Source organism: Fonsecaea nubica (assembly GCF_001646965.1).
Source record: "Fonsecaea nubica strain CBS 269.64 chromosome Unknown Scaff21, whole genome shotgun sequence".
Taxonomy (NCBI): Eukaryota; Fungi; Ascomycota; class Eurotiomycetes; order Chaetothyriales; family Herpotrichiellaceae; genus Fonsecaea; species Fonsecaea nubica.
Genome location: NW_019173694.1, coordinates 244,617 through 270,929, shown reverse-complemented (window position 1 = coordinate 270,929; position 26,313 = coordinate 244,617). Strand labels below are relative to the sequence as shown.

General features: G+C 51.3%; 11 protein-coding genes across 11 annotated transcripts; 5 read left to right on the top strand and 6 right to left on the bottom strand.

Moving 5' to 3' along the window:
- Positions 1 to 1,410: 1,410 nt before the first annotated feature.
- Positions 1,411 to 2,444, bottom strand: AYO20_04195 (hypothetical protein; the record flags this gene model as incomplete). Its single annotated transcript, XM_022642494.1, has 2 exons — positions 1,411 to 2,016; positions 2,070 to 2,444. 2 exons carry the CDS (start codon positions 2,442 to 2,444, stop codon positions 1,411 to 1,413), a joined length of 981 nt encoding a protein of 326 aa, XP_022501591.1.
- A 1,087-nt stretch (positions 2,445 to 3,531) lies between these two features.
- Positions 3,532 to 6,308, top strand: AYO20_04194 (hypothetical protein; the record flags this gene model as incomplete). The annotated part of the gene is made up of 3 exons (XM_022642493.1): positions 3,532 to 3,688; positions 3,747 to 3,801; positions 3,860 to 6,308. The coding sequence occupies 3 exons, from the start codon at positions 3,532 to 3,534 to the stop codon at positions 6,306 to 6,308; spliced, it is 2,661 nt and encodes an 886-aa protein (XP_022501590.1).
- An 831-nt stretch (positions 6,309 to 7,139) lies between these two features.
- Positions 7,140 to 8,194, bottom strand: AYO20_04193 (hypothetical protein; the record flags this gene model as incomplete). The annotated part of the gene is made up of 2 exons (XM_022642492.1): positions 7,140 to 8,098; positions 8,161 to 8,194. The coding sequence occupies 2 exons, from the start codon at positions 8,192 to 8,194 to the stop codon at positions 7,140 to 7,142; spliced, it is 993 nt and encodes a 330-aa protein (XP_022501589.1).
- Positions 8,195 to 9,347: 1,153 nt separating this feature from the next.
- Positions 9,348 to 10,307, bottom strand: AYO20_04192 (hypothetical protein; the record flags this gene model as incomplete). Its single annotated transcript, XM_022642491.1, has 1 exon — positions 9,348 to 10,307. The coding sequence occupies one exon, from the start codon at positions 10,305 to 10,307 to the stop codon at positions 9,348 to 9,350; it is 960 nt and encodes a 319-aa protein (XP_022501588.1).
- Positions 10,308 to 10,621: 314 nt separating this feature from the next.
- AYO20_04191 (hypothetical protein) lies at positions 10,622 to 11,302 on the bottom strand (the record flags this gene model as incomplete). Its single annotated transcript, XM_022642490.1, has 1 exon — positions 10,622 to 11,302. The coding sequence occupies one exon, from the start codon at positions 11,300 to 11,302 to the stop codon at positions 10,622 to 10,624; it is 681 nt and encodes a 226-aa protein (XP_022501587.1).
- A 947-nt stretch (positions 11,303 to 12,249) lies between these two features.
- AYO20_04190 (hypothetical protein) lies at positions 12,250 to 14,303 on the bottom strand (the record flags this gene model as incomplete). The annotated part of the gene is made up of 2 exons (XM_022642489.1): positions 12,250 to 14,132; positions 14,183 to 14,303. 2 exons carry the CDS (start codon positions 14,301 to 14,303, stop codon positions 12,250 to 12,252), a joined length of 2,004 nt encoding a protein of 667 aa, XP_022501586.1.
- A 527-nt stretch (positions 14,304 to 14,830) lies between these two features.
- On the bottom strand, positions 14,831 to 15,198 carry AYO20_04189 (hypothetical protein; the record flags this gene model as incomplete). The annotated part of the gene is made up of 2 exons (XM_022642488.1): positions 14,831 to 14,967; positions 15,030 to 15,198. 2 exons carry the CDS (start codon positions 15,196 to 15,198, stop codon positions 14,831 to 14,833), a joined length of 306 nt encoding a protein of 101 aa, XP_022501585.1.
- A 974-nt stretch (positions 15,199 to 16,172) lies between these two features.
- Positions 16,173 to 18,210, top strand: AYO20_04188 (hypothetical protein; the record flags this gene model as incomplete). The annotated part of the gene is made up of 2 exons (XM_022642487.1): positions 16,173 to 16,337; positions 16,435 to 18,210. The coding sequence occupies 2 exons, from the start codon at positions 16,173 to 16,175 to the stop codon at positions 18,208 to 18,210; spliced, it is 1,941 nt and encodes a 646-aa protein (XP_022501584.1).
- Positions 18,211 to 18,776: 566 nt separating this feature from the next.
- Positions 18,777 to 19,921, top strand: AYO20_04187 (hypothetical protein; the record flags this gene model as incomplete). Its single annotated transcript, XM_022642486.1, has 5 exons — positions 18,777 to 18,864; positions 18,921 to 19,000; positions 19,059 to 19,462; positions 19,515 to 19,832; positions 19,882 to 19,921. 5 exons carry the CDS (start codon positions 18,777 to 18,779, stop codon positions 19,919 to 19,921), a joined length of 930 nt encoding a protein of 309 aa, XP_022501583.1.
- A 799-nt stretch (positions 19,922 to 20,720) lies between these two features.
- On the top strand, positions 20,721 to 22,658 carry AYO20_04186 (hypothetical protein; the record flags this gene model as incomplete). Its single annotated transcript, XM_022642485.1, has 1 exon — positions 20,721 to 22,658. One exon carries the CDS (start codon positions 20,721 to 20,723, stop codon positions 22,656 to 22,658), a length of 1,938 nt encoding a protein of 645 aa, XP_022501582.1.
- A 656-nt stretch (positions 22,659 to 23,314) lies between these two features.
- AYO20_04185 (hypothetical protein) lies at positions 23,315 to 24,370 on the top strand (the record flags this gene model as incomplete). Its single annotated transcript, XM_022642484.1, has 5 exons — positions 23,315 to 23,524; positions 23,591 to 23,740; positions 23,819 to 23,829; positions 23,897 to 24,173; positions 24,251 to 24,370. The coding sequence occupies 5 exons, from the start codon at positions 23,315 to 23,317 to the stop codon at positions 24,368 to 24,370; spliced, it is 768 nt and encodes a 255-aa protein (XP_022501581.1).
- Between the last annotated feature and the right edge of the window lie 1,943 nt (positions 24,371 to 26,313).

Here is a 26,313-nt window from a genome sequence, read left to right as displayed (position 1 = left end):
GATGCTTTTTGGAGGCTGACTCGGTACAAAACTGGGCCTCGTCGGTGTCAACACCCACAGCCTTGTGATGATTTGCTCAGTCGCTCTGCCAGAATAGGGAAATACCGGTGGCGATATCCCATACAGTTGAAGGTAGATTGCGTCGAGTGGCAACTTTCAACACTTCCATGATTCCCCCAATATCCCGCCATACTTCCAGACATTCTCATGCGCAACTTCAACGCTGAACCTAGAGGTGGGTGGGTAGCAGTATCGGGTGCCCAGGATAATAACTCTTACCTCCTGGTACCTCTGTCAGTGTGATCTCATGGCCTGCTTCCTCCGAAGATAAGGCACGGCTCACCTCGGGCTCCAACATACTTCCACCATTGTCTGCGTGGGTTAAGGTTGAGATGGGTCCATAAGACTCTCGTTCCAGGGTTACGGTACTCGAGATGGTAGGCCAATACCCCCTAGTCTTCCGAAAGCTCCCTCCTCGTCGAGATGTTAATCTGCAGAAGCATTGTTTTGATGTATGGCCACCTCTTTCATGATTTCGACTAGTAAGGGGAGCCCCTTGTCGCAGGCATGGAAGACCCGCGATGTTGTTACTTAGATCCCGTCAATTATCTCGCTTGCTTTGGTCCCCTCTTTCAATGCGGCATCGTCATGTCTTCACACATGTCCGGAATGTAGAGATCCGTTGGAGCAGCACCAACAGTTGCGGACAACATCAGTTGTTGGATATCGGGAGATGACCAGCTCTTCTCTGACGTCGCAATGAGATCAACACTGGCTTCGGAGAGCTGATGGCTGAGCCTCGCCATACTTTTCCAATATTCGTCCGTCTCAGTGCTCCAACCTAGTAGGTACCCCCGTGAGAGTTGCAGGTCGTCAATTTCGAGGGTGGTTCTGGCGAGGTCATGCCTTCGTATTCGTAGTGGCTATGCACTCAAGGAAGATGAGAACACGATATCATCGCAACCCTCACAGTCGTTGCATTTATGCCACACGGCTATGCAACCACTGTAAAGGCAGGAATCTGCAAGTAACCGGTGCTCGAACTGGATTGGAGAAAAGTGGTTGCTCAGAAAAGTGGTGGTGAGTGGGGAAACAATGTATTTCCATTTTCAACTACTCGTCCACGGCGACCAGCAATTTGGCTGTGTGGCCGTCCCACGTCCGCATTTATGTACCGAGACATACGATCTGTTATTCCAACCTACCCCACTCCCAATACCCTCGGGATACCATATTGAGTCCCGACATAGACCCTGGGCACACCAGGACGATGGGTGAGAGAAACAAAGAGCATGATTGGCAATTTCGTGGGGTTGTCTGCACCCAGTGATATGTTTGCTAACGATAGATATCAACGGACTAGAAAGGCCTCGCTTCTAGTGTGACCACGCTCAGGCATGGTATCCAAATTCATGAGCTCCCAAAGAACCTTGATCGGTTGGCTGGATCCTCTTCCCACTCAAAATCATGCGCAAAAATCACCTCGACTCCCGTCGACTCCAGATGTTGGATTCTTTCAATGGTTTGCTCGGCCAGTTTCTTATCCGCGTGGATACAACAAATGTGTCCATGCTCGTCGAGCCACTCTCCGATTTTTCTCTCCTTCCTCATGATACGTCTATCGTGACACGCATCTCCGGCCAAATAGACACTGCTCGTAGGACTTGTCCGTGCCAACAGGTTGATGTGGCCGGGAAGATGACCAGGAGCGTCAACAATAAGGAGGCTGCCATCATGGAATATGTCGAGGACCCGAGGTAGATTTCCGTGGGCTTTCCATTCTTGAACAAAATCGGGACCGTGAGAATCTAAGGATGGTTTCTTGGCTTCTTCCTCTATGTCTTCGTAAGGGTTGGAAAGCTCGATTGTCCTTTCAGCTGGTATTAAGTCGGATTCGAAGAACGAATGACTCCCTCGTAATGAGCCATGGCCCTGTAGCAACGCATTGGCACCGCTCCCTATCACAAAGGTACTTTTAGGGAAGTCTCGAGGTTCTCCCACATGATCCCAATGGACCTGTTTGACCTCTTCATTAGCCTGGGAGTGGGATGTAATTAGGGAAGACTTACATGCGAGTAGATGACATAATGAATGTCGTCGGGTGTGAGTCCACCAGCGGCGAGACTGGCAGTCACATCAGGGAGGGTTGTCATGGGTTGTCTGGTCTCGACATGTTTCTGGATCGGTGGCGCGTATCTGTTCAGGTCTCGCCGGAGACCTAGGTCGAATACTATCCGTGTTGTTTGACCAGTCTCTTGATCTTGGTGGACTATCAGGAAAGACAGAGAGGGCACAGTTCTCCGGGCGGTCTGCGAGGCTGGATGAACAAAGAAACGTTCCGGAAGCGAGAAATGGCCGGCAGAAAGAGCGTACACTTCGACCGTCGCTTCGGAGGGGCTTTCTGGCGGTGATGGCGGTGCCTGGCTCACATACGGGGAAGACATGCCGCCGGTGCAGCCTCTGAGTCTTGTATCGGACGAGCAATCAACGTCGTGTTGATTAATATGACCTGAAGGAGTCCTTTGGCTTTTAGCAAGATCGATATGAACCAAGATCGGATGCCAACCACGGTCCCACTTGCTGGAGGATGGCCGTTGGGGTAAGGAGAATGGCCAAAAGCAGCTTCGGCATGTTTTCAAACTTCTCCAATAAAATGAGCATCCGGGCCGGGATGACCTCGAGTGTTCCACATGGCTACTTGTTGAACCGGCAGGTGAAGTTGAAGATCCTTGGATATAGACGTAGAATTGATGAGGTCTTCGAGGTGCTGCATTCGCTGGGTGGTTCTGTATCGGGAGACAGAAGGTGTAGTCTAGCGAGAAACCCCCGCAGATGAAATCTGTTCTCGTTTCATCCGACTGCCTGCAAGTTGGTCCTGATTCAGCGAACCGTCTGTTCCACGACAAAAGGCAAATATGTAAAGAGACCGCTAGGCACAGTAGTAGGCAGCATACTGATTCCTGTGTTGCGGAGGTGTGTACAAGTGAGTGAGGGATAGGGTGATCTCGCCCAACTGCGGATAGAATGCAGCGACCTTCCGCCAATCGCTTACCTCCTGCACTCCTCGAGTACTCCAGGTCTTCAGCTGACTCTGGCAGTGCGGCCTCTCGGTTTTGGTACTCGGGAATGTCACTTATAGGTGGTGGCGCTTAGAAGTCTGGGCATGTCCACCGCCTCCCCCCCTTCGGTGCATCTTAGGCCTTCTAGTGGCTTCTTCTACCATCCTAGGTAAACGCACATCCCTTGTCAATAGGTAAGGTGCCCCGCAACATGTAGCCCCCGGCGCTGTTCGCCCCATGTTTTTCACCTGCGAAGGCTCGGCGAACCGCGAATCCTGCTCGCCTGCACATGCGGCGTCCACCGCCCTGCTGCCACCACCAATCCCTCCACTGCCACCCCAGAAAACTTCCCCCAGAGCTTCATTTCCATCACACAAGCAATTCGAGCTTTTTGCCTAGATAGCTCTTTGGGCAACCCCCCCAAGTTCCCCCCTTCCTCCTCATAGCGACTGGCAGAAATGCTTTTGAGCCCATGACTGAAGACATTATCAATGCGGAGATTGACGGCTCAGTGTTGGAGGAAGAGCGGAAACAGGAGCCACCCCCAAAGAAGCCGAAAAGATTCGAGTGTAAACACTGCCAACGGCTGTTTGCGCGCCTAGAGCATCTTCAACGGCATGAACGGACGCGTATGGCTCTCTGGCACCTTTTAGCTTCATATGCGCATTTGTCCTGACTTCTCCTCAGATACTCGAGAGAAACCTTTCGCCTGTAATCAATGCGACAGCAAGTTCACACGAAGGTACCTTACTTCGCTGGCCCTTAGGTGTTACAAGCATTGGCGGCTGACTTTATTGGAGCGACCTTCTGGTTCGACACGAGAGACTCAGTCACGATGCTGAGCGCTGGGGCAGAAACGGTAGAAACGGCCAGAGCGCTGGATCCGCGGGTTCGACGACAGCAACCACAGGTCGAAAACGGCGAAACACCGACGAGCACCACACTTTGGATCTCACCGATGCTCCCAGCTTGACCTCCAACGATTTCAACGCCTCCCAAAACATAGTGTCCAGCTACCTCCCTGCAAACTCGACTCAGAATACGGGCACTACGCCCAATGGTCATGACCTCTCCTTCGCAACATTGCTGATGGCTGCCGAGCATGCTCGACCTCAGGACACACAAGCCCACGCTTCCCTGCGACAGCCCAACCATATGGCGACACCGATATTCCCTGTCCAGGACCAGTTCCTACCCGAGCCGACTTCGCAAGCCCCCATTACAGCTCCGGCGGATCAGCTTAATGGCCTTGTGGGATTTGATTTCGAGGACTCTCTGCAAGATCTGGCAAATTTCATGGACAACGGTGCTCTATCGTCTTACCATTTTTCGTCTATGATCAGCGCCGAACAGCCCATACCGTTCTTCTCACCCGAGTCCTTCACGCACCCGACGGACGTGCTCCCGACCACCGAACCTCGTCAAATCTCACGACCTGCATCTCGCGCACTCCCTAATCCTGATCACCCTGAAGATTCGGGCTCATTCTCGCGCTTCGGGTCACGCCTACCGTCGCTGCAACCGGAAGAAAGTCCGTCAGCGCCGCAGAGCGAGCAGGACAGCATCCACCGTCCGCTATCCGACATCAATATTGAAGACCGGCAAAACGTCTCCTTGAAGTTGGCGGAGTTTGCTCACGTCGTGCCAAGTACCTTTCAGCTCCCATCTAGACTGGCATTGTCAAGATATCTGGCCGGTTATGTCAACGGCTTTCACGAACACCTGCCTTTCCTTCATATTCCCACTTTGTCTGTGAATAACAGTTGCATCGAGCTGATTTTGGCAATGGCAGCTGTCGGTGCGCAGTATTGCTTTGAGGGACAAAAAGGGGTTGAACTGTTTTCGGTCAGTCAATCAATAGCCATGCAACGCATCCGCCAGAGAGACGCCAGGTTGGCCGCTTTCCATCGGTCGTCAGAAGTGTCGCCACAATATTCCGGACACGGGAAATCTAGCGACTTGGCGACGGGAGAGACACCGCGTAGCAACTCCATGTCAGGCTGCTTGGGTCTCCCGTCTCAGCCAGATTTCGACTCTGGCATGCAGAAAGAAGATCTGATGCAAACAGCACAGGCGCTGTTGTTGCTTATGGCCATGGCAACTTGGGCCAAGCACCGGGAAATCCTTCGCGAGGCGCTTGCAATACAGAGCGTTTTGGCAACGCTGGTGAGAGACGACGGATTCAAGAGTCAGCCAATGCCCGATGACATTAGCTGGACAGACTGGATTCGACGTGAGACAACTAAACGTACCAAGTTCATCGTCTTCTGCTTCTTCAACCTGCAAACCATCGTTTACAACGTCCCTTCCCTTATCCTAGCTTCCGAAGTTGATCTCACGCTACCTTCTAACGCCGCGGAATTCAAGGCGCCAACTGCAAGCAAATGGAAGGAATTGCGGGCCCGTTCAATACCTGAGACCGAATTTCAGACAGCCTTACATCGCCTGTTCTCCCGCAACGGCAACGATGTCACTACGTACAACTCTTCGTTGGGGAATTACGTCCTCGTCCACGCACTGCTACAACATATTTTCTTCGTCCGCCAAATCTCTCGCTATCGTCTTGACCACGACGGTGACCTGCGGTCCGACGATGTCGCTGCCATAGAACAGGCTCTAAGGAATTGGCAGTTGGCATGGAAACGCAACCCTGAATCATCCCTTGATCCGATGAACCCGAATGGGCCAGTGACTTTCAACTCCACCGCGCTCCTGCGACTTGCATATATTCGACTCAATGTTGACTTGGGACCGGGACGGGCACTGGATACTCGCGACCCGGTTCAGATCGCCAACGCCTTTCGAGACAGTCCTTCTGTCAAGCGGACACCGAAGCTCGTCCGCGCCGTCCTACATTCTGCCCATGCCCTAAGCATCCCAGTCAAGATCGGCATCCATCTTGTTGCACAAACGCAGACCTTCATGTGGTCCATCCAGCATTCTTTGTGCACATTGGAGTGCGCTTTCCTGCTCAGTAAATGGCTGGAGGCATTGAGCCTGCCTAACTCGGGTCCTGCGATAACAAATGACGAGCGGAAAATAGCGACCTTGGTTAAGACCATGCTGGACGAGACAGAGTTTGCCATGCCTGTAGATGTGCCTATCGACTCACCCGCTGCAATGAAATACCTCAGCGCGGGCGTGCTAAGGGTATGGGCGCAGGTGTTTCGCGGGGCTCAGACATGGGCAATCGTCGATGTCATTGGAACCAGCCTGAACATTTATGCCGATATGCTCGAAGCAGGATGAAGTGAATATGCTGAGATTGTGCGCTGTGATTTCACTCTCGAAATTTCCAGCTTGTTGCAATTCCACAAAGGCCCTTTCACGGCAACAGCGTTCGCCATGGTGTATTGTCACCAAATGCGTGTTGAATACAGAAGGGTCATGCTCCGGCTGGATATGCTACTCCTCGCCGATTTCGCCTCGAGTCCTTCTCTAGATACGCAAAATTTGGGGCATATCTAAGCTTACTTGGCTGCAGAGACTGGCAGATTGCACCGAATGCTTGCTGGCTCACTGATACAGCTGTCTAGCGATTGACCATTGCCCTTGGGCACAGGGGCCAACATCACACGCTGCCCGGAGGCATAATGAGGACGCAAATTGGCCAGCGGCTCTGCAAGAGCCTGATATATCATCCTTGCGCAAGCAGAATGTTGCGGCTGGCGACTGAAACTGCGAGTGGCGACCGATGACGATAATGAAGACCAGGAGACGTCGTTCAACATGCCCAAGGATCGAAGTCTGCCACAGCAGTCTCATATCTTAGATCACCTTTCGACATGATGGTGCTATCAGCGGGACTACTCGCGTGTCAACAATGTCCGATGGTGTCGTTGACGGTATCATCTTTGAGAGTCGACCTTTGGAAGGGCTGGCATACCACGCCACGCCAAAGAACCGAGTCTTCGAACTACTTGTAGAACTAAATGAATTCACCAAGAGTAGGAAAATTGAAGCCATATGGCGTAAAAACATTGTGTGGTTTTTGAAGCCGGACGAGTCCTGGTTTGTTCTTTGTCTTCTTTTGGGTATCTCGCCTCATTTTATTTCTGTCTCTGCTATATCTCCTTCTCGCTACCGTCCCTGGTCGTTCAACCACTTATAAACAACACGGGCATCCTTGCCCTTGTACCTCTGATCCGCCATGGCTTCGTCAAAGGCGGCCAAGGTGGGCTTGTCGAGGATGGTCCTCGCGCCCACCATGTCGGCCAGTGACGAACCCATCTCGAGCACGTGCTTGCACAGCTCGATGCGGAAGCCGCCCTCGTAGCCCCGGCTGGCGGGGGCGTTGGCGTGGATGCCCGGGACGGGGTTGGACTGCGACGTGACCCAGCACTGGCCACCGCTGACGTTGATGACGTCGGTGAGCAGTTTCAGGTCCAGGCCCATCTTGGCGCCGATGTTGAGCGCTTCGCTCGCCGCGAGACTGGTGATGGCCGACAGGTAGTTGTTGATGACCTTGAAGGCGGTCCCCGCGCCGACGTCGCCGCAGTGGAATATGCTGTCCTTCTTACCCATGTGTTGGAGGTACTCCTTGGCGTGCTCGAAGGCTTCCTTAGTCGACGCCCCGACCATGAATGTCAACGTGCCCGCCTCGGCGCCCATGGGTCCGCCGCTCACGGGGGCGTCGACAAAGTCTAGGGTCGCTCCCGAGGCGAGTTTCGGTGCGGCCTCCTTGGTAGCGGCCGCGACTTTCAGGATGGTGGCCGTCTCGATCGTGCCGCACTCCATTATCAGCTTCTTCTGGGGGTTCCCCTCCTTGGAGGCCTCGATCGCGCCCTGGATGACGCCCGTGGTCGGGTCCAGGTACACTTTCTCTACGGCCGCCGCGGTGGGGAGCATGGTTATCAGGGTATTTGCCCGCTTGATCGCGTCGTAACCACTTGCCACGACCTCGACGGGGCCTTTGGAGGAGTTTTCGGCTTGGAACTTCTTCAGCGCGGCTTCTGAGACGTCGCAAATCAGGAGGGTGGACGTGGAGGGGAGTTTGGCGCGCAGGTTGACGGCCATGGAGTAGCCCATAACGCCGATGCCTAGAGGAAACTTGTTAGAAAGACTGCTTCAGACCATCGTTGGATTTGCTGGCCGCCCTTACCGATGAAGGCGACGGTATCTTGAGGAGAAGGCATGCTGTCGACAAATCTAGTCCTCGTGGTTCAGGTAGTCTGGTCTTTATCTGCCTCACTGAGTTTCGTGTAGTAAGTAAGTACAGACAAGCCGAGAATGCACACGACTTGTTTTTCTGTTTGTTTTCCTAGTATTGTTTTGTTGTTGTTTTTTTCAACTAGGTATGTCAGCCTCGCGGTTTCTCCCTACGTATGTATGTATTATGCGAGATGATGTTCAAAGACAACCAACACAGGACGTGTCGTCGACGTGGTTTTTGGGCCCTTTCTGGGCACCGCCGAACCGGCCACTCCACCCTTTCGGAGTTGATGCCGGGAAGACTCCAATGGGATGGGCTCCTCATTCTTGTGCGGCACTTGAGATGCGGGAAAACGGTTTGAAATGTAACAAAGTACGAGGTTTCTCGGGAACGTTTCTCGTGAGGTGGTGGGGTGGTGGGCGGGTGGGTGACTTTGTCCCTCACGCAGAGTTGTGCCTCTCCAGCTTCAGAACGAGGTTTGGAGAAAGGGAACAGTCGTGTCCCCCTACCGAGGATGAGGTACTGTGGGCAGAGTCAGAGGATGAATGTTGGAGTTTGGGGGAACGAAGGCAAAGGTGGCGAAAGGGCGAGGGATGGAGAGGGGAAGATCAGTCAGTTGAGAGAGTGCTTTGAAAGGCTTGAATTTTGCAGCCTCGGTCTGAAGGTGGGGAGGCACTTGGGGCAATCATTCTCCAACATGGTATCAATCAGGCCCTCAGGGTAAATAACGGGTCACACAAACACAAGACTCTGTGGTGGAGAGTAATTCCTGATATCGACCATAAGTCCGAGAATAGACAATTCAAGCGGCAGGGAAAATATGTCAAATTCCCCCAAAACTCGCTCCTAGATGGAGCTTTAGAGGTGGATAACCTGGCTCACAAGGCTTGAATTTCAGGGGGAGTAGTAGACCAGACAGAGCACAGCTGTCGTCTTAAGTCTCTCGTCTGACCGCCCATATCAACAGTAGACCAAAGGAGCCTTAGATGACTGAAACTTATACAGAGACTCGTTTAGGAAGTGGGCTGTCAGGTATGGATGGGCCTCAGACATTAGAGACTATTGCAAAAGGCCAGTAGCACTAGAGGGTGAATCACATCTCCTGTCCGAGAGACCACCTCCCAAGACAGACCTTTTTACAGCGTCCCCGGGAAGAACCTGCTCTTATTCGACTCCCTCCATCCCTTGTCGTGGGCAACAATCACTTCCACTTCCACTTGCTCCCCGCCCTCTCCCGCAGCAAATACAGGACAAGGCTTCTTCAGCAACGGTCCAATCTTTGCCAGAGTGTCTTTCGCCTGCTCCGTGTCCACATGCACAGACCTCAACCCGCCATGTCCGTCATCGTATAACGCAATATCCCTTTCGCCCGTAAGGATTCTCGGGTCATGGCAACAGTCCCCGCCCAAGTACACCCACTTGGTCTGACTGAGACGTGCGAGGACGTTGACGTGGCCGAACAAGTGTCCCGGGGAATCGACAATGTACAAGCTGCCGTCGCCAAAGAAATCAACCGTATTGGGGAATCCCGCAAAGGGTTTCCACGTATGTGTGGTCTGCGACTTGGCAGCTGTGGTGCTTTCCTTCGTTGTCGGTGGCAGTTCGGCCGTGCGATCTTTGGGTAGGAGATCTGGATTGAAGATGTCTTTGGGGTAGTGAGGCGGCGCTCCGTTCTGCAGCAGGTGAAGTGTCCCGGACCCGACAACGAACTGAGAGTTGGGGAAATCATCCGGAGTGCCTTCATGGTCCCAGTGTACGTGAGACAACATGACTATGTCAATATCTCTTGCGGGATCAAGTCCCCCAGCTCGTAGACTATCCGCGCAATCTGGATGGAGGATGGTTGGTTGACGGTTGGAAATATGAGCTTGTTGCGCAGGCGGATATTTTGTCAGATCACGCTTGAGACCCAGATCGAAGACGAACTTGGTGACTTTCCCATCAGGCGAGGGATGCTGGATCAAAAACGACAGAGAAGGAACTGTGGCTTTCTTTTCTGGGTCCGCATCGGTAACGAACAGACGTTCTGGTAGAGTGAGCTGTCCGCCCTCGAGGGCGGATACTGTCACGTACACCTCTTGATCGGAAGAGCCCATGGTCGAGTATGTCTTTTGTCTCACAGATTGTTTGTGCGTAGGGTTACTGAGACTCTAATCGACGGCAAGGTTCCTGGCCGGTGGTTTTTGTCCATGAGGTTTGTTGCTTCCCCGCAAGATGGAGCCGACAACTGCGCAGGTTGGTGAAGGTGTTTGGAGAAACAAGCCGATGAACGGAGCAGCTCCAAGCACAGCAGTCAGACAGGTATCAGCTTCGAATTAGACAACTACATATCGGCGCAGAGAGTATAATTCCTACACCATACCAGAACGAGTGTCCCAGTGAGTCGACCAGTTGTCACCAAGTAGTGCAATCATCGCCTCCGCGGCTCAGCTCTCTCAACCAAAGTAACCGTACAGCCTCTCAAGATTGCATTCGGCCACAGGTAACCGTGCCCGTCAATGCTCCAATCTTCCATATTGTCCGGGTTGAGACATTGGCGGGGACAAATACGGGAGTCGTCCTCGTCGGCAGACACACCTTCTCCATAGGCGGTGCATCTGCTTACCACGGTATCACTGCTGAATACCGACAGCAAGTCGCCTGAAGAACTCGAGGTCAGGCTGCGCGGACTAAATAGTGGCGTCTCTGAATCATAGCCGTCTACTTGTATCGCTTGAGAATCAAGTAAAGACGGGACCCTCCGTCCATCTGGACTGGCCCAGTCACGAGAGTCCGCATCGCAGTCGTCTGATGTCTCTTCATCAATGGGGTTGCAGGACGAGCCAGTGCTGGCATACATGGACGAGAATTCATCCTCAGCGACTCCCACTTCGACCTCCTCAGGGTTGTCTGAGTCAACGCCAGCGCCTTCTTCAACAGGGCGAATGCAGCCACTCCTTGCACAGTGTCGCGGACACTGGTAGCTTTCTCCAACGAAACCAATCTCGTAGACATAAACATCGTCCAAGTCTAGATTGTACTTGTGTTTGGCTGACTTGTGGACATTGCACTTGCGCCAGGGGATGTTGAGACGAAGGGAATCTCGAGCCATCTTTATTTCTTTCTTCAAGTGGCTACCACAGTGGCGACACAGCCGTTCAAATCTTCGTAGTGATGTCCCGGGCATATAGAGAGATTTAGCCGCCTTGTCTCGCATATACCTCATGACGGGCAACCGGACGTGCGCAGCTCGATGAATTCTGTACAATTGTGGGTTTGATGTTAAGGCTCGTCGACAATGAGGCAATATTGTAAAGACACCTCTAGTATGTAGCGAGCGTGAATGAAGATATGCTGTAAGTATGGTAAAGTCTTATAGATGATACAACAAATTCGACGTAAAGGATGCGGGAGATAGAAAGCATGTCAAGTTAGAACGACGCAGAAGAGATTGAGGACAAGTGGAATCGAACATTGTAGTTTCCCTTCTCGTCAGAAATTGCTGGCTGGTACATATCCTGGTGAAAGAGCAGGCACCACCTGTAGACAGCGGCTGATAGACTGATCCGCTTCTCAATGATTCCTTCCTCGGCCACGCCATTGTTGACGCAGCATACCATGCAACTCAGATGTCAAGTGGCAGCCGCAGCATTTCTTGCCACTAGTCAAGGTTCGTGGTTGATCGGAGAATTGTGATCACAATATTTGCATCAAGTCTCATATCGCTTCTGAAAGCCGCTCTTGCTGCAGCGGACATCGGGAAGAAAGCAAAATCCCCAGACAGCAGCCCAAAGCACGACCTTTCCACGTGGAATTGGTATGTTCCTCTTGTCGCGGTACCGAGGGCGTTAACAGTCAGCCAAGTCCTCAAAGGTGAGTCCTGATTGAAGTCACTGCTTTGTAGCATGGGCGCAGAACAACCAGCTTCCACGGATATAACATTGGTGATATGTGAAAACTGTGCCAACATCCAATCCCATCGCACAGCCCTTGGTCTGGACGCAAAGCTCTTCAGGGAAGGCCGGACATTCCCATGCTTCAGCCCAAATATCTCTTTCTTTAGATTCGCCCAAAGGCGACGGCGTCAACTTTGCGCCTTTGCCGGCCCAGAAATCCTCGGGGCTCACCAGCATTACCGGTTCTTCGATTCCGCCCTGACGCAGCCGAGCTCGCGCTCGCAAGCCGCAAATTTTGATCATACCAGGCCGACGCCATAAGTTTGAGTTCGCGCTGGAGGATGATATTTTGATTTGTGAGTCGTTCAATCTCGGATTCCTCATCAAGCAGGTGGGAAGAGCTAGCCGCCACATCTTTCATGCTGGGAGGTATGGCATCTTGTTTAACTTCCTGGGACTCTTTCTCAACCTCGATCTTCTGCATGTCCTTGATCGTCTGGTCCTGCTTCTGCACATGGTCGAGTAGGAGCTTGTTCTTGGTCCTTTGTTGCTCGATCGCTAAAATCAATTTCTTTTGTGCGCGTAGAGATGATTCTCTTTCCGTGGCCGTTCCAGCTTGTGCCTGCGCGCGCATAGCAGACATAATCGCTTTCAGTTCATCCTCCGAGATGCTCTCCTTGTCTTCGAGGCCAGGAATGCTCGCCTCTGTTTCTTTTGAGAGACCAAGATCTGTATCCTTTGCCGTTGGAGAGGTCGTACCTCCATTTAGTAATGCAGCGGCAAGTCGGGCTTCTGACTCGGCCAATTCTGCTTCTTCTCGCTCAAAGTCTCTATTGACCGGGTCCGGAGGTCGTTCTTCTCTTGGTGCAGGGGCGATACCTTCTTCGTAGTCACGCAATCTGCTTTGCAAGTCTTCCAAGGCATGATTTTGGCGAGACACCTGTTCGACAGCATCGTGATAACGTGCTTCGAGAGCGTGGTAATCAAATTCAAGCCTCTTCTTCATCTCATTCAACTCGTATCGTTCCTGCTCAATGCTGGGCAAGAGACGACGATATTCATCAATCTCTCGATGTAAGTCACTCGAGTTTGCTTGAGCAAAGTCAGACTGCTTGAGTTGGTTCTGCAACTCTGTCACTTTAGCCCTGAGGTTCGTGTTGTCTTTCTCCAGATCCTGGCTAGCTTCCAGTTTTTGTCGATATTTCTCTGCTGTGTTTGCCTTTCGGGCGAGACGATCTCGGTCAATCTTCATCTCGTCGTAGTCATCCTGCAGCTTTTGAGCCTTCTCGGCCTTAATTTTGAGGACTTCGTTGTTCTTCCGCAACTCCTCTACCTCGGATTCAGCCTCGAGGACACGGTTCTCTAATGTTGCAATCAGGGTGTCGTGTTTGGAGTCCAGTGGCCGGGTTGAAATGTCGGACTTCCCTGCAAGAATGGCAGCCAAGCGGTCGTTCGTCTCTTTCAGATCATCCTGAGCTTGGTCGAAACGCTCTTGTAGTTTCTCATACCGGGAATACGACTCATCAAGCTGTTTCTGTAGTTCTCGCTTCTCGTAGGCTATTCGCTGGTTATCGGCAATGACTTTGCCCAGCCTCTCTTCCGATTCAAGGACAGTTTCCATCTCTGTAGACCGACGAGGAGAGCTGAGCGGTTCTTCGGGTGCTTGATCATTCAGGTCTTCTGCATCTGGGTCGTCATCTTCCCCTCCATCTTCTCCTGCCTCTTGTACCGTTTGCATCAAAACCTCCTGGGTTGACTCTGCCAGCTCTTGCATCTGCTTCAAGTAATCGATACGGTCGGCGCAATTGATGGCTGCCACCACGAGGAGCTTCAGGAGGGCGATGGTGTCGGTGAGCGAGGAGGATTGGGCAATAGCCTTCAGGTCAGGCCGACCACCAGGCAAAGGCAGTCGTTGCCCACATTCTTCCACGAGGAAGATGGAGAGTGCATCGTAAATGTGTTTAAGGTTGGTCCACTTGTTGATCCATTGATCGGTCTCAGGGTCTTCTGGTAGTTTACCAGGAAAGCTGAAGCGGTCGATTTGCTCTGAAAAAGATTAGAAAACTTACGCGACCGTCGCAATAACTTGGACATACGAAGAGCCTTCCATATGATGTCGCCATTGGTGAAGTCGTCTACCGTGTAGACAGGGTCCGCAACAGCGAAACTGTTGATCCAGTCGATGAGCCCGGCGGCAATGGCTTCTTCGGTCGCCATGGCAGAGGAATATGTTTACGTCGATAGCATTTCATTATTGCTCTGCTATCGAGCTGCGACAAGCCAGGAAACAGTGAATGGCCCCATGGTTTCAGGTTGAGGGATAGTGAGGACGCGAAAAGCCTTTGGGGGCGCGTGCTTCCGCCGAAGGCTGTGGAGGCACCAAAGGCACGAGGAAATCAACAATATGACGTCGACCATTGAAGTGTCCATCCCAACATGTTCACTCTATGGGTGTCAAACATTCTTCAGTGGTTACAGGTCCGGCAAGACCGACATAAGAAGCATTTAAGAAGAGACGGCAGGTCAATCCTGTTCAATTATGTATCGATAACATCTCTAAATGAGTGAGGGATGCCATGTTCCATCCCGTGCGCCGATGCAGTGTCACCCAAGCAAGAAACCTGTGCCTGCGGTAGTCGTGCCCATGATATTCACAATTTCGTTTCCTCCATTTCATAATACTATATCCATTCGTGATTGAAGACACTGTCGTATGCACGTCAATCCCTGGAAATTCCTCCTTCCTATTGAGCGGCATTTGTCGAGCCGTCAATGCTGACCACATAGTCGTCCTCAATATATGGCGAATATGCTTGGGCCATTTCGCTGATTTTGTTGAGAGTGACTTCTGAAACTTTGGCAGCGAATCCTTTGATCAAGGCTATCACAGAGTTAGCGTTGATCCCAGCGTAGATATGAGCGGTATAATGGAGGAGGGCTCACAATATTCATGAGTTATGATACCACCATCTTTTTCGATCTCAGCGATTGCCTTGTCTATGACTGAAGACGGAGTGTCGTCTGGGAATGATACCACAACGGGTTTCTGTGGAGGAGGCAGGGCAAAGACCGCAACGAAGAAGGCAAACAGGAAGATGAGCGGTAGGCGCATTTTGATGCTTCGAGAGTGTGTTCAGAAGAGTCGAAAGTCGGGGAAGCCGGAGCAGGTCTCTTTCACAATTGGATCAGAGAGTTGATGAGACACAGCAATAAGTAGATGGAATCTTTGCAAGTGGGAGATTCGAATGGCAGGGAGACTGTGTTAGACGACTGCGGATTTGACGCAATTGTTCTCTTGTGACTGCGCTCGGATGGTCCCTTTCCCTGCCAGATCCGGAGCCAGCCCGCCACACCCGCCAGTTTTGACGCAGGCGGCAATTCGGCTTCCACTTCCCATTTGCTGGTGTCTGCTCCCTTCCAAACTTCTTCCTCTTGGTTCCCTCTTCTTGCTCGTCTCACCACTTCATCCCTTTGGTTCCATCATCGTTGCGCCTGTCCTGTAACTCGTCCTCTCCACCTTGATAATGTGGTCCATCCGGTATTGAGACAGTGCATCTGCAGATTCGGAGTGTCCGGTCGATGGTCAACGAGCGACTCCCACCAGTCCACCTTTTCACTGCGACAACTTCACCTTCTCCTCCGCGGCTCATTCATCTCTCAACTCGAGTCTCGATTGCCTAACCATACTGGTCTTGTGCCTATACTTGATCTGCTTTGTCACAGCAAATTATGAGTGGAAGACCCTGAAGAGTTATCTGGAGTGAATCGCCGTCGAATCTGGGTGCTGGAGAATTGGACTGAAGCCGCAAGGAGGGATCAAAATAAACATACCGGGTGTCACTTTGAATGGTTGTAGATAGCCAAAAGATACCACGACACATTTTCCTTTTGTTGTCTACCTTGCTCAGGCGCGCCCGTGTCTGACGACTCCAGTCGCTGCTTGACATCAAAGAGTCATTGCTTGCCTCGCCGCATGCCCATTTGACTCCTCCAAAGCTCGAGTCCGTCCTGGGTCCCGATTTGGACTTCGTCTACCTTTCAATCTTTCTTACTCTCCATTTGCGATTCCCATCTCCTTCTATCGTCATGTCCGGACTACCGTCAGATGAGGTCGCAGAAGACTATAAGAACTCTTTGGAGGATCTTGTGTCCAACGACAGATATCAGATCTCAAACTTGACACTGATTGCAAAAGAAAATACCGAACACGCCGAAGCCATCTCAAGGGTGCTGCAAAACCATATCAACAGAGTACGTCAGATGCATCTTCAGACACTTCTTGCATTCTGCCCCTGCGCAAACCGCTCTCTATAGCCCGTTCCCAATGCAGTGACTAATGCTCTCATAGGCACCTCCAGCCCGCAAATTACCAGCTCTGTATGTCTTGGACTCTATCGCCAAAAATGTCGGGTCTCCTTACACGGTCTATTTCGGCCGGAACCTTCACCAAATCTTCATGCTTGCATATTCCCAAGTCGATGCTGCAGTCCGACGGAAGCTGGAAGAAATGTTAAAGACGTGGCGAGAACCCGTTCCGGGCGCCCTGTCCACTACTCCCGTATTCCCCATCGCGAGCACCCAGACCATCGTCGACAGTTTGAACAAGTTTCGGGCCCAGTTGCCTCCTACTCATCGCCAGCAGGCCACTCCACTCCAAGGCCAGCCTGCCAGAGTGCCGTCTGCTCAGCCATACCGTCACACACCAACTCCTCCACAAACCTTGTCTCAATTTGCTCAAAACATCCCTTCACACATTCGAAGTCCGCAACCACAACCTGCTCTACCCCAGCAACCATATTCCCAGGGGCCATCAGTGACGTATGGCCAGCAATACCCACCTCAGCCGACTCCGACCCCCTACTATCAGCCTCCTCCGCCCTCCCATACGCCCCAGTACCTACCTCCGACTCCTCAGCCGGCTCCCGTCACTGCAAGCGCAGTTGATTTGCAGAAACTGCATGCTGACATCGACGACCTGACTACCGACGCTAAGATCGAGTGTGCCACCCATCCTATGGATGCCGGGGCCCAACGGAAACTAGCCAGTCTGCAAACGTTGAAAGAGATCCTCGACAGTGGCAATGCTTCTGAAAGTGATTTGGTTGACATTCAAAACACGATCCTGCAAAAGATGACGGAGAAAATGACGACGAGTCGCCAAACCCCGACGCAGGCGCCGCTATCCAACAACCCCCTGCATACACCTTATGCCCCTCCACAACCACTGATTCAACCAATGCAAATCACTGCTCCAGGCCCAAGCCCTGTCCCACCGCCTACGGCGTTGTTCAATAGCACGAATCTTGCAGAGCTTCTTCGAACCACTCTAAATCAACAGCAAGCGACACAGCCCACCAGCTATTATGCCCCACCTCAAACGGGCATGAGTACTCCTCAGTATACCGCGACAGCCGCTCCTGCACCGACGGAAAACCCACTCATAGCTCAGCTCCGGGCGTCCGGGCTCCTATCTGCAGCCCCTACGCCTCCTCCAGGGGTCACACCACCCCTGGCATCTTTCTCTACATTCGCACCAGACACAGCTACGGAAGTCAAATTCACGTCAGCTTCAATCAGAATACCAAGACCCCAAATGATAACCATCTTTCTCACGGCGCGGCCCAATCAGTGCAGTACTTGTGGGAGGAGATTTACATCAGATGACGCTGGCAAAGAGAAGAAGGCCAGACATCTCGACTGGCACTTTAAGACCAAAGCCAGAATGCTGGAGGCAGAAAAGCGGGGTCAGAACCGCAGTTGGTATGTGGATGAGCGAGAATGGATCGCGAGCAAAGAGTATGAGGACGATGCTGGACCGGTGGATTCCAACGGCCATCCAATAAATGGAGCCGGGGTTTCTGATAAGAAGAAGCCGCAAGACTTTGTGCGCGTGCCAGCGGATCCGGTGATGCGGTCCCTGCCTTGCCCGATAGATCAGGAGCCATTCAAAAGTGAATGGAGCGAGGAAGTACAGGATTTTATTTGGAAAGACACAGTACAAGTCGGAGGGCGATATTACCATTCATCTTGCCTAGGGGACTATTCTAACTCAATACTTGGTAAACGAAAAGCAGAGGAAGATAATATGCCAGTGGCCGCGGAGAAGAAACTGCTTATCACTTAGGTGTGATTGTATTCGTCCACAGGAGGCAAACCTGATGGGCAACGCATGCATCCACGAGTTGGAGGAAATGTTGGGTGGTTATTTCCAGATAAACACATTTGCATAGCGCAAGAGCATGTAGTAGACTATGGCTATATGAATGAAAGATGGCAAAGTATGGTAGGTATTCCCTTGGCGCTAGCCTCGTTGGTTTGCTCACGTGGTGCGTATACCCCATAATGGGCAAGGCTGTCGGAGATAAGGACGACCTAGCCCCTCATATCCGACTGGTGTGACCGAATCAGGGTCTTTTCTCTTCTCCACTCCCCAAAGGAGACGGTGACCCACTCATCTTTCCCGACGCAGTCTTATCGAGCCTCGAACTTTTTTTCCCAAAGCACATGTTTTCTTCTGCCGCGCCCAAAAATTTTAGACCTCACTGCTCTCCGTTTCATTCATTCACACGGGAGTTGATATAGACGAGCCCCCTCTCACGACATTTCCTGGTCTTTGGAACGCTTCCTTTCGCCCACGCCCGTCCGCGATCCTCGTGCGCCGCGACTCCTCTGAATACTCTCCCCCCAACCATGTCACCTCCAGCTATGGCGCCAGCTCTGGGCGCAGGTGGTAAAAGCTACAAGACAGAATCAGGGACTGCTCGGTTACTGGGATCAGGTGAAAACATACATCGTCGGCTGGTGGGGGCTGGAGCTGATGCATTGGCGATACAGGCTCTGCTGGAGTTGCCGAGCTCTTGGTCTTTCATCCCGTTGATACCGTTGCGAAAAGATTGATGAATAACCCAACACGAGTGCGTACTGATGCATATTTGAACCTCGATCGAAGTGCGCCGGCTGACATAAGCGCAGGTTGCTTCGCTGTCCGCGCTCAACTCGGTCGTCTTCAGACAAGCCGCCACAGCCCCCGTCCTCACCAAGTTTACTTCTCTTTTCCCTGGTCTGGGTTATGCAGCAGGTTATAAAATCTCGCAGAGAATATATAAATACGGTGGACAACCCTTTGTACGCGACTACCTGACCCAACATCACGGTCAAGATTTCGACAAGGCCTTTGGCAAAGGGACCGGCAAGGCAATGCTCAACGCGACAGCAGGCTCTCTCATCGGCATATTCGAAGCTGTACTTTTATTACCTCTTGACCTGCTCAAGCTAAAAATGCAACTCAGACAGCCAGGCAGCCCTTCTCAAGGGTTTTTCAGCATCGTCAAAGAGGAGGGTTTTTTTGGGTTGTATAGGGGAATAGGTTGGACAATGTAAGAGCAGACCCAAATTGACTGTCCAGACTTGAGAACTAACATGTCCAAGCGCACGAAATGCCCCAGGCTCATTTGCACTGTTCGGAGGATCATCGTTTACCAAAGAATACCTCTTCAAGCTCGAAGACTACAATGCGGCCACATGGGGTCAGAACTTCGTTGCCTCCGTGGCCGGAGCAGCAGCCAGCCTCACCGTCAGTGCTCCTCTGGACGTAGTGAAGACCAGGATCCAGGGTGCTGCGTTCGGGAATTCCGGTTTTCAAATCGTGGCGAACATGGTCAAGAATGAGGGTATTACGAGCTTCTTCAAGGGTATTGTTCCCAAGATGTTGATGACCGGTCCCAAGCTTGTGTTCTCCTTCTGGCTGTAAGTACGAACATTCCTTGTCTTTAATCGAATACTAACACTTTTCCAGAGCCCAGACGCTCATCCCAGCCTTTGGCAAAATTGTCTGAAGCTTTCGGCTCTCCCACTCCCATAGGGTCTAAATCCTCTGTACCTTAACAAGCACGACACCCACAGTCGAATCTCAGCAGGATTGGACCGAGTCGCCATCCACGCTGTCGGACGTCGAGCCGAATCAATTTACTTGTTTTTTTTTTTTTTTTTGCGAAGTATTATCAACTCAACTCACTTTCATGGTGCCTGAATTCCCTACACCAACGACAACCACGACACCACTAGTCGGATCTCAGCAGGATTGGACTGAGTCGCCATCCACGCTGCCGGACGTCGAGCCGAATCAATTTTACTTTTTTTTAGTCAACTTCCTACATAATTCAAGCATCCTATACGAAAAGCAAGGTCACGCAGTCGCAACGTTACCGCCCGGGCTATGGTACGCGTTGTCCCAGATTTCACAATTTTTCCGAAATCTCACAATTTTTCCGGGACGCACCTGCCTTCAGCACTGGACTGCACAGCAACTCCTGCCAAAGGTGCTACTTGCCTGCGGCCTGTGAAGATTTTTCTCTTTTTTTTCCCCCTCTCTCAACTCACCTCACTCTTTTCTTCCACTTCTCATTCTCCCAGCTCTGTCTTCATCTGCAGGCCCCTCGGCGGCTTGGTGTGTCTGTTCAATTGTTCGAGTCTTGTCTTCTCAGCTGCTGTCCAACTTCTGATTTTCTGTCGGTTCCTCTGTCATTCCATCAGGTATGTTGTTTCCTCGTCCCTTTACCTGTGTGGCTCACTCATTCTCTGCAGTTCTTACGCTCTCTTCAACCTCTACCCACAGACTGCACCTCTGACCACACCATGGAGAAACTTGACCCTTCGACATTCAAGGACTCTGACGCCTTTCCCAATGAGCAGCTCGACCCCAATACCATCAATTTGCTCAATGAGCTTGACCAGAAGGAGCCCGACATTGCCACAGTCGAAGAAATCAACTCATACATCCAATCAGACGACCTGTTTGTTGTTAGAAACAATATCCCAGGGTTCTGTAACAAGTTCATTGAATCCCACAGCATCCTCACCAAAATCGAAAGAAAGATCAATAGCTCTACGTCGGGAATCCTATCACGCCGAGGTCCGCAGGAATTCCTCTCCAAGGTTCCCGTCCTTGTCCATCCTTCTCTACCTGGTGTCCTGGAAGCCAAGCATCCGCCAGCCTGGGAATGGTTCCAGCAACTTCCAAACGCTCTACACTTGCCAATTGATATGCTCAAAAGTCATGGTCTCGTCTACGGGGTGGTCGGAAGGATCATGCACCGCTACTTCCTATACGTCGGGTCTACATGCTCTCCGGTTCATGGTTCTTTCCTGCGTATGGGCTGCTACGACAGGTTCATTGAGGCCATTAAAGAATTCCGCGACGGCGACATAACAAAGGAAGAGCTTATTGAGATTGTACGCAGCATTTCACTTGGCACAAACATCAGAAAAACCGTAGCAGAAGGTGGCATATTCGACCGAGTTGTTGTCCTCGCCATGATTCCGATGAAACACACCAGTGATTTCACCATGGGACAAATCAGCGCCTATATCAAGTTTCTGGAAACCAAATTCCATACACGCCTCTGGTCTTTCTACCAAGCCTCCGATGCCAATGAAAACCATTACTTGAAGCCGGCTTGTCCATGGAAACTCAGCGAATTCAATTACCGTGGTCTCAACACTCACTCTCCTTTGATGGAGCAAACCAAGGGAATTGAGACTGAGCTTCCTGCCTCCGATTTTGAGAAATTCTGTGCCATGCGCATGGAAGCCATTCATCAGAGGTCATTGGCAAAAGCTAAGCAGATCTCGCAAGCTCGCATCGCAATGAGGGAAGCCAAATCCATGTCATCCGACGCTCCATTCGAAGCTCTCGCCAAGTCTCTTGGAGTGTCGTATGCTCATGGCCAGAAGCTGGTTTCTCGGATCCAGGCGAATGATGCAAAGATGAAGCAAAAAGAACGCCGAGTTTCGGTTCTTCGTCGTGGTCTTGAAACTGGTGACCTCACTCGAGAGAGCCTGAAGGCTTCCGACCGTATATTAGTCGATAACCGCGAAGCAAAACTAACCCACGAGCGCAAGTCAAGATCCATGCTGGAGGCTGTGAAGAAAGGCGAAATTGAACGGGACAGCATAGATGCATCCGCTCTCAGCCATGTCAAAAAGTATGAAAAACAACTTGAGTCGTCCAAAATCGCAACACAAGTATTGCGTGGTGAAATCGAGCTTGCCGATGTCGATCCAATATTGCGGGGACGCGTCGAAGATCACATGACGAAACGCGTTAGCGATGCTCAGGCAGGCAAGAACAAAAGAAAGCTGAACCGGGATGCCAAACAAGAAGCCGCGGTCAAAGAGTTCCTGTCCTTCACCACATATTCAAACCAAAATTCTTACAACGAAAAATGGGGAAGAGTTATCAACATCGAGATTGAAGAGGGACGTTGGACCGAAGCTGACCTGAAGGCCGAGGTCCGCAAGATCTATCGCTTCTACAAAGATCGCGAAGCCAATAAAAAAGCAAGAACTCTCAAAAGAAGCAGGAGAATATCAGCAGGGACCAAGTTGATTAAGGCAGTCGAGTCGGGACAGCGAGACAAGGATGACTTTACGGCCGAAGAACAGGACCAGTACGAATGTGCAGTCAAGGCTAAAGCGTCCCTAAACAAATGGGAAGCTAGGAGGAAGGCTGCCAGAAAGGATAAGATGAATGCAAAAGAGGAGACAAAAGAGGAGACATCCGACACAGAATGAAGTTCACCTGGGGTTTTGTTTTGATACTGCAAGGATGTTACCAAATTCGAAAATGAGGCAGGAAGTCAAAAGTGTTTTTTGACGTCGTGGATGTGTTGTTTCAGGTATGATATTAGAGGCGGAGAGATTCAACGTGGCTAGTCATAGAAACATGTACATCAAATCTTATTGTGCTTCAGAATTCCTCCCCGTTCCAGACTGGACTTATCTCATGGCGCAAACGTCGATGGCTGCTACTGCTCATGGATGATAACTAAGGCCGGTTCGCTACGAGGTATAGGCAGCGGCCCTCTGAACCCAGCTCCCCTTGCGACCTTCCTTTTCCTTGATAGTGGCATTGCCCATCCCGACACAAGTGGGTAACCTGCAGTTTGCCAATAATGGCTGGCGGATAGTGCCCCCCACCCGCAGACGGCTTGAAGAGGAAGGTGAGTAACAGATGCTGGCGGATGTTTGCCCAACCCTCACCTGAACTTCCGCCTGACAGTTGCCGGGAGTCATTGGATGTGTGATGGCATTCATTGATAATATCTGGACAGCTTGTCAAGTTATCAGGTTGTCTTCTTTTCCTCGCTGCCACCCGGTCTACGTGCTTAGCATACTAGCCCCAGCTTCTTCACTGCTGGAATACTCCCATTCTTTACCAGGAACTCAAGATGAGTGCCTCTTATGCGGAGGGCACAGCACCCTTTTCGCACCCAAGCCTGCCAAAAGTCTGCGAGACATGGTACAAGGTATTCGGGGACCTCAAATCCTCCTCAACCGGACGGCCTCTCGTCATCCTTCATGGAGGCCCCGGTATGGGCCACAATTATTTGTCGAACCTCCAACGCCTTTCGCAAGAATATGGCATCCCCGTGGTATTCGTAAGTTTGCGTAGCAGGCCTGGGGGTTCCATCACGATTTGCAGTTTGTCGCTAACAACACGCTAGTATGACCAGTTAGGCTGCGGCCGCTCAACACATCTCCGGGAAAAGAGACTTGACACAGACTTCTGGGTGCCTGGACTATTCATGGCAGAATTAGACAATCTGTTGAAGCATCTCGACATCTCAGAGTTTGACTTGCTGGGGCAAAGCTGGGTGCGTTGCTCATCCACTCGCAGAATATCATTACCGTCAATGACTCATCGAATCCCGGAAGCTAACACGTGTCTCAAGGGGGGCATGTTGTAAGTACTGTTACTATTGTGGTTCCCAAGGTCCCACCTAGCCGTTTTATGCAGCTGACGACACCAGAGGTTCTATGTTTGCGATCCGGGGGCACACAGGCCTCAAAAGACTTATTATCTCAAACTCCCCAGCATCCATGAAACTGTGGGTGGAGTCATGCAACCAGTGGCGGAGAGAACTTCCTGAAAACGTCGACAATGCCTTGACCAAACATGAGGAGAGTGAAACATACGACGATCCAGAGTACAAATGGGCAGTGGAAGAATTCTATAAACGACACGTTTGCATGATCTTCCCTTTTCCCGAGGACCTCTTGGACACATTTGCAAATGTGGAGGAAGATGTAAGTCTGCCGGTTATGTGGAGCCGGAGAAGCCCTTTGGCTGTGCCTAATCTAGCGGAGCTGACAGACACCCATAGGATACAGTATACATGACCATGAACGGACCCAGCGAGTACGTTGCCTGGACCCTTACACAAGTTTCCGGTACTGGAAGAATGCATTGTCGTCAGAGTTCCTCCCTATCTGCAATCCACTAAAGCATGAATCCAGGTTTACCGTGATCGGCAGTTTAAAAGACTGTGCGTCTTCTTGTCCCCTTTTCGTTCGAGGATAACTCTCTTGTTCTTTGGATGCATTCCCTAACGAGAGTTTCCAATGAAATGAGAAGACCACTAATAGATATCACCAGGGTCCGTGGTGGATGAGGTGAAGAAGATAACTTGTCCTACGCTCATCGTAAGTTGACCCCGGTAGTCTATCTTCAAGATCGATATGAGAATTGTGTTTGCACAAAGCCTTTCCAATCAGCGGATTATCTAGTGTTTTCGACGACCACTGACAATGTATGTGCCTAGATGAACGCCGAATACGATGAAGGACGGGACAGCTGTGTATACCCCTATTTCTCGGGAATCCAGAAGGTCAAATGGTACCATTTCTCCTCCGCAAGTCATTGCACGAACCTTGAAATTCCAGATCAATACATGAGTGTCGTTGCAGAGTTTCTCAAGAATTCATCGGAATGACAGGGGTGGGACAGCTGGTTGCTCTCTCTTTCAGGATCACAATCTCGTGTGTGGAAATAGTTGAGCCATGGGACAGACAGATTGGAAGTATTCCCGTTGCGCAGATTTCGAGGTCTGACGGTTGTAGTGTAGGTTCGAACCAATCTAGCAACAATGTATTGCCGAAACATAGGCTTCCTATCGTATTGATTATATTCCCTTCACAGAGTGAATCACTCCCCAAACACAGTAGGAATGCAGTCACTTTGATCTTTCGCTGCTGCAAACCTGCGTTGTACTAGCCAAATCTAACGGGCGAGTCAATCGATGAACAGGTTGAGATGCTGGCCAGATTGTTGAAATGGCATCTTATTTCCTAGCTGCGTTTTGCGAACTGGCCACTTTCCCATAGAATGTGCAGGATGTACATTCCCTCCTCTCTTTGCTGGCCTCCGAGATACAGCCCAGCAAACTCGGTGTCAAATCGTCTATTTTTGTACACCGCCCATGAAACCCTCTCGAAATGTCCCCAAACGCTCCGCGAATTTTCGCAACAACAATGCAGTCACAAGATGAACTGATCCTCTCGGCCCCCCAGCATCATTCCTGAATGGCAGATACTCAATTTCTTGCGTGTTACGACATCACCGACTCACGCATCTGTACCTCACATCTCGCGGCATCGCAATATGTCTATGGTGCATTCTTCAGAACAGGCTCAGTTGGCGCAAGAAGAGTGGGACTATAAGAGGTGGCAAAGCCGACACAGAAAGTAACATTCGGTAGCAAGAGCTTCAGCCTGGAGACTGATGGGACAGTTAAGACAGCAGGATATTGGCGAAGCCAAAGAAAGAGGGAGGCAAATTGAACTGATAACGGAAGGGACACGCAGTTGAAGATTTGGTTTCAACAAGGGGTGCCTGGTCCAGCTTCGGCTCCGGACCGCGTGACAGATGTTACTGTAGATTGTCCTGAAAGGGTACTTCCTGGTCTGAAGTTGTCGGAGTAGATTGATTCGAGGTACCGCTTGGTCGAGCAACGCCTTTCTCAGTTGGTGCCAGGTCGCCATTGCCCTAAAGAGCGCCTACGAGCCCATCATCTCGACTGGAGCAAAACGATATACGGGAACCGTGCAGACGTCATTTTAACCACTGGTATCATCAAATCCAAGACTCTGGACCCCAACGCCACCTCAACACAGACGGTGACTGGTATTGACCCTACCAGCAAGGCAAATGCGGTCTTCACAATTCTCTATCGAGACCGCCGAAATGAACGAAGGTCATTCTTCCTGTTCCTGAACCCAAACCAGATGGGACAGTAGCCAACGCGAAGAGACGAAGCATAGCGGCAGAGCTGTTAGCTTCTATAAGGCCAGACCTTCACAGTAGAAGGTACTGCATATTTTCCGAACTTGAGGCACTCAGCGGCACTTGGGGTTCCATTGGTACAAGCTCAGCCTTGGCATATTCTGC